Here is a 9,476-nt window from a genome sequence, read left to right as displayed (position 1 = left end):
TATCACAACAACACTGGAAAGACAAATAACTTTAAAAGACTTAAGCATCTTAATCAATGCAATGACCAACCATAATTCCATGCTACTCCTTTACTGACAGAAGGATGCATTTTAAGACCTATTTTTTTTGTACATGACCAAAGGAGAAATTTGTTTTGTTTACAATGGCTTTGCTTAACTTCCTTTATTAATAAGAATGAGAAGTGGAGAGAGAAGAAAGGTAAGGTTTTGTTAATTGAAAGAAAAATTTAAATTAAACTTAAAAAAGAAACCTGGCTTTATCAATCAGTCAATCAATCAATCAATATTTACTAAAGTTCTACTTTAAATTCACTCTTGCTATCTGTTTGATTTTGATCAAGTCTCTCTAAGATTTAGGATTCTTCATCAGTAAAAATGCTATATAAATTTCAAAACACTATATATGCATACAAGTGAATATTATTAACTAAGTTCTATTCTGTGGCGTCTAACCTTGGTAGATCACCTCACTTATCCTGTGCCCACCATAAGGGAGTCTGGGCAAATCAGTGTGTAAGTGCACATTATTGATGTCCAAAAGTGGACTACTGCCTTTGGAAAGTAATAAGTTTTCCATTACTGGAGATCCTCAAGATCCTACTTATCAAGAATGTTGTAACAGTGATTCTTGCTTAGGCAGATGGTATCCTGGATGACTGCTGAGATCCCTTTGGATTCCAAAAAGCACAATCTTAATTCATGATGAATTACTTATGCTGTTGTTAGGTACAGAAGACAGTGTTACGTATGGATGTTTAAATGTGGGTTTCTAAGTGGCTTAAGAGGTTAACAGAATCTCTCCTGAGGATCCCAAGTAGTAAATATTGTGGTTTATTTCACCCACAAAATCTTTTTGGCTTAAAACAAGCATTTATTTAAAGGTAGTAGATCAATAGATCTAGGTTCTTCCTTCATCAAAATCCATCAGTATATTGAATAAATGCTCGGTTATCTGGACAGTAAGGTAAGGATTTGTGTAAGATAGCATTCTAATTTTCCCAAAAGACACTGCCATTTCATTTCTCAAATTTTATCCATTTTATATTGGATTTCTAGATGTTTTTCTATCATGTCTTTGCCCCTTCTTTCAGGATGAGTGATCAGGATTACATGTGGGTGAAATGCCACCCTAGATCCTGATGGTGGTAATAGGGTGAGGGAGATGATGGCAAGCAAGCCTCCTTTGTCCTTCTTCCCCTTTCCCCATCCCCATGAAGCTTGACACAAATTAAGATCATGTAGTCAGCGGTTTTATTTGGGGTTATAACAAAATCTGTAAGAATATTGTGGAGTTCTACCCAAATTAATTTGACAAGACAGCCCATTTAATCTATTCCAATGTTAGAAAAGTGGACTTATCTAATTGATGAAACATAAAACTTCCCATTTTCACTTTCTCTTAATAAGATCATTCATGAAAAAAGCTGTCTGCCCTTAAGAAACCTGGAAAGGAAGCTGATAAATATTAGCATTTCCACTACCTATTGCTTGAAGAAATACTGAGCATGTACTTCATGGGGTAAAGCTTTTTTATCAGAAAGGAGAGATAAGACCAAGAGTTCCTCAGAGGACAGTGAGCCTTAACTGACGGAAGACTGGACTGCTTATCATTCAAGTACGTGTCATAAAGAAGGTAAAAATAGGTACATCTTGGATAACCATGTCCAAAGCATGACATCTCTAACTCCCACACATTTATTTCAGTGAATTAAAGACTGAGTCATTCTCTTCTCTTTAAATTCTCCCAAAGAAAAACTAGAAAGAAAAAAAAACTGTTTCGTGCACAAAGGAAATACAAGGTCAACTATGTTGAATAAATAATTGAAAGGAACTGAAGTCTCTGAACTGAACCATCCTGCACATACCATCCAATACCATGTAACACTGTTACCCCTTAGGATTTGTCTGACAACAAATAATATCCATTTGATTATGCAGTGGACCAGCAGAGAAACTGCTGGTCCCATTTGCCCCATCCTCTCTATGCCATGGCAATGACAAAGTTTGGGCTTCAAAATCCTTGAAAAGGTTTTATTGGGATGACATGTGGCAGATGAGGCTTATTTTACTTTATACCCTGATCTACTTTGAAGTCAGAATTTCCCAGCCTGAGTCTACACATTCAATCAGAAGTGAATTCTATGTTGGGGTCTAGTGGTAATTAATTGTAATTCTGCATTCTTAACATATACATTCTTAACTGTCATCTTTCCATAAAGCAGCAATTGTTAATCAGTTTTCTGACATGGAGTGTGCCCTAGATCAAGGTAATAACCTACTTAGGAACACTGCTGTCCATGTGTAACATTCATTTCCTACTTCCTATTCCCTTTGATGTCTATTTTCATAGATTACATTATAGATCCATCTGTACTCTTTATAATCAATAATATTTTTTCTAACACACAATTCTTTGACTTTGTGTTATTTTCCTTGCCCATTCCCTGTTCTCCATTTCATCTGCTTCCCTGATTTTTTTTAACATCCTCCACCACCCAATTCTGTTTCCCCAAGATTCCTTGTGGGCGCTTCAAAGTCCAACCAAAGTCCTGGCTGGATATAGAGCTAAAAGTGTCCATTGTGGTGGTGCTTCCAAATAACTAGTTCCAAGAAACAGCTTTAGAGTCTTAGATTTTTTTCTTTCCTCCCTCCCAAACTTCAGTTAACATTGTCAGCACCAATATATAGTTTTGTAAAAGAGCAAGTCTTTTGATACCTCCCCTCTCCTTCCATTCCAGAACAGTATGTTAATATTATCCTGTTTCCTGGCTCAACAGGTGATCAGGTACTACCTGCATCCACATTCTGCCACACTCATTCCTTCATATTGGTACTTTAAAGTGGGCACTCCAACATCATCTTTGTAGAGAATAGAGATTGGGTTTAGTTTGGTGGGCACACAGCAGGCCTTTCCGGCTTTCATGGGGTTTTTTAGATGCACTAATGTCTGAACAATGGCATGTTTAGTTGGAGTCACATCATCGGCAAGAGGGAAGAAGCAGACTCCTTTACATTCATATGCGTCGTACTCTTTTGGGGCAATGATCCAGTTGTCCCATCCAATATCCTTGAAGTTGACTCGAAGAGAGCTCCTCTGGCAGTGGTTATTGGGACTTGTGCTTCTTTTGTTTCTGGATGAAAATGATCTCCTGACAGAGAAATTCTCTATTTCTTCTTCCATTTCCTCCTCTTCCTGAGTATTAACATTCTTGGACAACTTCTTGAGCACACTCTCTTGCTCATGACCTATCATTTCTCTGAGCTCCATCTTGGCTTCCTTTGAGCCATTGCTGCGGTCATCAGAAAACACAACAAAGAAAGGCAAGTTTTTGGAATCTGGGGGGACGCTGATGTCTAGTTTTTCACATGCTTTCATGTGACTTTCCACTCTGATTTCCAGTTTGTTTTTGTTCTTTGTTGGGTCTGACCTGGCCCATCGTTTCACTGCACTGGACACCTCAAATGTTTCCCATCCACTTTCTTGAATGACCTGGGACACAAGGAAGGACTTGGTCCCCTCTGTGCCTTCCCAGAAGTCTGTTCCACCTTGGATATCATAAATGGCAATGTTGCCTTTCAGTTCATGGGACAACTCAGCATGGCTTTGACATGAAATATAGAGCCGGAGCTCAGCCCTGGTGATTTGTTCATGTCTAGGGATAGAGATGTTGAAAAGTAAGATGTGCTTCTGGAAGGGATGTCTGTCTGTTGAAGACATAGAGACAACATCTGCAATAGAAACAGACATACATGGTGACCTGATTTATTTTACTTGGCTCATTTAGTTTTCCTGCTTGAAGGCTCCAAAGCTAAATTCATTCATTTTGTCCAGCCACTCATTCCTTGACCCTCTATTTTGTAGTTGAGTACAACAAGTCTCAAAAGGATGAAGTACTTTACTTAAGACCCCATAGTTAGTAATTACAAAGCCAAGGACCAGTCCTAGGTGTCTCAAATTCTTACTGCTGTATTGAGCTATCTCTTCCTTCCTTCCTTCCTTCCTTCCTTCCTTCCTTCCTTCCTTCCTTCCTTCCTTCCTCCTTCCTTCTTTCCTTCCTTCCTTCCTTCCTTCCTTCCTTCCTTCCTTCCTTCCTTCCTTCCTTCCTTCCTTCCTCTTTCCCTTCTTCCCATTTCCATTCCCCTCTTTTTCCTTTTCACAAATATTTATTGTACACTAATTGTATCCAATGTCCTGTGTCTGATGGTATGAGAAAATTACAAAGAAGAATAAGACAGCCATTTTGCCTTCAAGGAGCTTACAGATTACTGAAGGGAGGGAATGGCATATACACAAATAATTTTAATATATGAGACAAAATGGTACATTGAGAAGAACAGTGTCATTGAAATGAAAAGACCTGAATCTGAATTCTGTGTATTGACAGTTAATAACTCTAAGACTGAGCAAGATCTAAAACCTCTGTGAATCTTAGTTTCTTCATTTGTAAAATATAGATAATAACTGACATTACCTGTCACTTAAGGAAATGATTTGCAATTCATAAATCAGAACACTGATGTTAGTTATAACAATAATGATCATGACAATAATGATAATGCCTTGGTTTACAAAAAACAAGCACTCCAGATTTTAGTATTGATTTGACAGCACCAAATAATGACATGTTTGATCCACTGTTTACCTTTACAGAGATGGAAATCATAAAATTTCTTTATGAAGTATTTTTTAAAGAACTTCAAATTAAAGAAATAAAGTAATTTCAAATCACTGCTTTAAATGAAGGTAGAAGGATGAGATATCATAATGAGTCCAATGTAATTTGAAATGAATTCCTGTGTTTTCCTAGGAGCTTTTCAGGCAGCTCTGATTTATTGCTGCTAGCTTTAAATTGAGCACCTTGAGAATTTTTTTAAGGGCAGTGAGTGGGAGGGGGAAGTGAAATTCCAGTGTTAGGAAAAGAACTTGATCCAGAGACTGAAATGGTTCAGCAATCAGCAGTGATTACATACTCTTAATTGAAGTCAAGGATTATCAGAGTGATTTAAGAAAAAAGAAATCTTTGATCTTCACCGTCCTTCTTGGGGGATAGGAAAAAGTGAAATTTTGCTTAAATTCCTCAGATCATTTCCTTAATCCCCTTCTTCACTTTGCATCTGTAAATATGGCAATAGAGGCTTTTTTGTAATGATAAGGCAGTTCCAATCTAGGGGAACCCCCTGATAACACTAGTCTCAGGAGGCAAAACTAACACCCATTTATTTTATAACATGTCCCTTAAATTGGACCTTGGGGAATATGATTTACCCTGTGGTATGTCTGACATTCTTTTTTAGTCTAGAACTTTTATTTAATTGGTGTAGAAAAGCTTCCAGGGAGGAAGCTTCCTCTACTAGTACAGATTAGCAACTTCTTCGGTTTAGATACTTTACATATTTTATCCAAGGTCTCACAGCCAATACATGTTTCACATAGGACTTAAACATGAATCTTTCTGATTCTGAGGCTGTTATTTTGGCTATTATTCCACATTGTCTCTCATTGCATTTCTATCATATTTCAAATGACTCCAATATCCATGTCACATTCATTTCAAATGATTTTAGGCAACTTTAAGATTGTTAAAGTCAGGATGTTAAAATCAGGAAGACCTGAGATGAAATTCTTCCTTTACCTTTCCTTACTTGTATGACCATGGGCAAGTACTTAACATTAAAGTATGACAGGGATCTCTCTTAGGCAATCAATATTTATTAAGTGTATCAATAAACATTTATTATGCTTCTATTATGTGTCAGGAAATATGCTAAGCATTAGGGATACTAAAAAAAAAAAGCAAAAGACTGCTTTTGAGGAGCTCACAATCAGGCTCTAAGTTGCTGATGAGATGTTAGTCTGCTTTGATGGAGGGAGTTTCCATGCTGACAGTTTCTAGGTCTCCCCCCTCAAAAAAAAGTCAAGCAAATATTTGGGGGACAAAGCCATCCTCTTCCAAAGTCTTACTAAAAAGAAAGGTTAATTGTCCGATTAACCAAACTATACTTCTAGAAATGTTTAAGAAAATCCCAAAGAGGTTATGAAAAATTGATGCATTTGAAAGCAACTGAACAACAACCCTTCTACATAATCAATAAAACTCTTTTTATTTGGATCTTTGAATTCTTTTTAAAAATCTTCTGCACCAAAGTCCACACATTCAATCTAACTGATTGGTAGGGAAGGATAGGGCAACCTACTTTGATTACTAAGACAATCTCAAGCTATTTACCCTTTTGATTTCTCAGATTCACAGGTTTATAGAACATCAGAAATCTAAGGAATTCTAACGATTGTCAATAATAAACCGCTCATTTTTGTATTGAGGAGAAAGGAAGCCTACAGGCAAAAAGAGTTATTTAACTTCACACAGCATGTTAGTGGAAGAAGTGAGAATAAAACCCAGGTCTCCTGGCTAGTGAATCAGCATGCTACCACAACTGATCATCAAGCCAAATAAGCCATTCTTGCATAAAGGAAACCATAGATTATTTAATTAGAAATTGAGGGGTAGCAGAACCAAGGAAATTCTCACTGACTTCTTTCTTTCTTTCTTTCTTTCTTTCTTTCTTTCTTTCTTTCTTTCTTTCTTTCTTTCTTTCTTTCTTTCTTTCTCTCTTTGCTTTTTTCTGTTTCTCTCTTCCTTTCTCTCTTCTTTCTTTCTTCCTTTCTCTCTCTTTCTTTCTCTCCTTTTCTTTCTTTCTTTATCTCTCTTTTTTCTCTCTTTGCTTTTTTCTCTATTTCTCTCTTTCTTTCATCCTTTCTCTCTCTTTCTTTCTCTCCCTTTCTTTTTCTTTCTTTCTTTCTCTCTCTTTCTTCCTTCTCCTTCCTTCCTTCCTTCCTTCCTTCCTTCCTTCCTTCCTTCCTTCCTTTCTTTCTTTCTTTCTTTCTTTCATATGGAGAAAGAGGAGAGACTCCTCAAATTAACATCTCTAGGTCCTCATCTTCAATAGCTTGTTATTTGGTACTACAGAAGAAATCGAGGGGTCATTGGCAAAGACCCATGCAACATAGACCAATGAGTTCCAATACAGTTTCATTAAGCAGCTCTTATGATCTAGGCACTATGCTAAGCTAGACACTGAGGATACCAAGAGGACCCTTCCTCTCCCAGGTTTATGCATACCTTCGATGCTGAAGCTTCTCACTATGTTGGATGCTGGAGTGGTCGATTTGTCGGTGGTATATCTGTTGTACAGATCAATCATGAACTGAGGCGGCTCCGCTTTGGTCCTGTCTTGGGAAGGGACCCCTGATAAATTCAGGCTCCTCAGGAAATCCACCTTCATGTTCTCCAGGAACATTTTGAAGTCAAAGCTCATGTCATCCTCCCCCTTTTCAGCCTCCCCAAAGAATTTATTGGTGCTTTCCATGGAAGGCACCCGCTTCCAGTCCTCTAGGGGTTTACCTCGCCCGCAGCAGGCCAAGAGAGATAAAGTTAGCAGACCAGCCAGTAATGCAAAATAAGGCATTTTGGGGGGTGGGGGTGTGCCCTGTCTGCCAACAGGATGAAAAAGGAGCCCAGGTTACTCCAGCTTGAGACAGTTGATGGATTAGATTCTGGAGGAGGGAGAGAAAATGAAGGAATAACCTTGGAGCATCTCGTTTCCGCAGGCTTTTCTAACCACAGTCATCAGTTGTCAGCCAGCTGGCCATACACTTGTAACTAACTTATCTTAAGTTGCCTCAGTGGTTCTTATCTCCCAAAGCTCTTAGTTTTAGTTAATGATGATTCTATAAACATCTGACAAACACAAATGGCTTGTGGGAAGAACATTGTATACTGTAAAGAATTCGCATTTCACTTTGGGGTTATCGGCTACTTAATTAGTTTTTTTTTTCCCCCTTCTTTCCCTCCTCATTTCCTTGCCAGCTCTGAGCTCAAGAGGATTGGGATGGGGTGGGGGATGGGGTTGGGAATGTCATATGCTCAGTTTTCCAGGCCCCTGAATTTGGGGTTGTGTGTGTGTGTAGGGGATACAGGAGGATAAGGTTCATTGGGGACAGAAATAAACTTGGTTTTGTCACACCTCTGAGCTTAAAGTCTTGGACTCCAGAGCCTCTGAGATTTTGTGTAAATCAGGTTAAATTCAAACACCAAAGAATAAGCTTTTTATCACTAAATATACTTAGAAAAAATAGAAATAAACTTTAAAATCCCATTTTATCAGCCTACAGCTACTATTTGTTCAGGAACAATATCTGTTTTGTGTCAAGTTGGTCTTCAATTGTCCCTTCAGAGGGTGTGTTCTTTGGAGGATTGTGTGTGTGTGTGTGTGTGTGTGTGTGTGTGTGTGTAGGAGGTGAGGCACCCTGCTTCTGGAGAGAATGTTATGCAATGTTTCCGCTCCATTTTGTACATGAGGTTCTGGTCTAAGTCCTCAGCCCCAAATGAACAGTTTTGGTTTCAGTGACCTGAAAAATGGCGATAAGCCTGAGGCGTGTGCTTGTGTCGCCTTTATCCTTTTAAGTAAAAAGTTTCCTGTTCTGTTACTGTTATTTCCTGTTACTGAATCTATATATGGATTTATCTTTAGGGGGTGGGGGGTAAAGGTCACATGTGAATATTGAGTAAAGCCCCATGAAGATCAAGTCTAAAAATAAATGTTGTGGGTGTTTGGTTGTTTATTCTAGGGAAAGATTTATGAATGACATTATGTTGTTCCCTTTTGAGAGGTTGCAATTAGCTGAACCAATCTTCTTGGGTGGAAGGTTAAGGAGGAGGGAATAGGAACACTCACACTCCCTACTATTTTTATTCATTTTCATTCTCTCCCTCAGCTTGGGGGGGGTGGTGTAGAGGTGAGAGATAAGCTGTCAGAAGTCCATAGTAGCTTAGTCAACGGGGACGCTGCTATTTTCTTTGCCTTCTCTCCCCTCTCTACTTCAAATGGAGTGTCAAATCCACTAATCAATCAGTCCATTAGCCTTTATTGAGTTTTAACTATGTGCTGGACACTGTGCTAAATATTGGTGATTATTTTTTTTAGATCAAAAACAATTAATATTTATAATAGTTTTTTTGGTAGTGGGTAAGAATTGAAAATCAAAGGGATGCCCATTAATTGGAGAATTGCTAATCAAATTGTGATATAAGATTGTAATGACATATTATTGTATAAGAATGACGAGCCGGACGATTTAAGAAAATATTGGAAAGACTTACATGAACTGGTTCAAAATGAAGTGAGCAAGACCAAGAGAATATTATACACAATAAGAACAATATTGCACGATGAAGAAGTGTGAATAACAATTATTCTTAATAATACAATGATCTAAGATAGGGCTTCTTTAACCTTTTTCACTCCTGTCCCCTTTTCATACAAGAAATTTTTATTCAACTTTTTTATTCAACATCCAAGAAATTTTATTCAATATAAAACAGATATGCAAATCTAAGATTAAGTAATAAGAAATCCTAATTTCTTGATCCCCACATTCAGTTTTGCAACTCCAT

General features: G+C 37.8%; 1 protein-coding gene across 1 annotated transcript; it reads right to left on the bottom strand.

The window, feature by feature from the left end:
- Positions 1-277: 277 nt before the first annotated feature.
- GDF2 (growth differentiation factor 2) lies at positions 278-7,731 on the bottom strand. The gene is made up of 2 exons (XM_031956298.1): positions 7,143-7,731; positions 278-3,750 (listed from the first exon to the last, which is right to left on the bottom strand). The coding sequence occupies exons 1-2, from the start codon at positions 7,486-7,488 to the stop codon at positions 2,810-2,812; spliced, it is 1,287 nt and encodes a 428-aa protein (XP_031812158.1). The 5' UTR covers positions 7,489-7,731; the 3' UTR covers positions 278-2,809.
- Positions 7,732-9,476: the final 1,745 nt, after the last annotated feature.

Source organism: Sarcophilus harrisii, chromosome 2 (assembly GCF_902635505.1).
Source record: "Sarcophilus harrisii chromosome 2, mSarHar1.11, whole genome shotgun sequence".
Classification (NCBI taxonomy): domain Eukaryota; kingdom Metazoa; phylum Chordata; class Mammalia; order Dasyuromorphia; family Dasyuridae; genus Sarcophilus; species Sarcophilus harrisii.
Note: the sequence above shows the minus strand (reverse complement) of the source record. Positions and strands in the feature narration are given on the sequence as shown.

Bases quoted from the DNA above. Each gene is read 5' to 3' on its own strand.
- GDF2 (XM_031956298.1), bottom strand. From the start codon at position 7,488: ATGCCTTATTTTGCATTACTGGCTGGTCTGCTAACTTTATCTCTCTTG. The intron at 3,751-7,142 runs GTATGCATAAAC...TTTCTATTGCAG, and splicing joins GAGAAGCTTCAGCATCGAAG to ATGTTGTCTCTATGTCTTCA.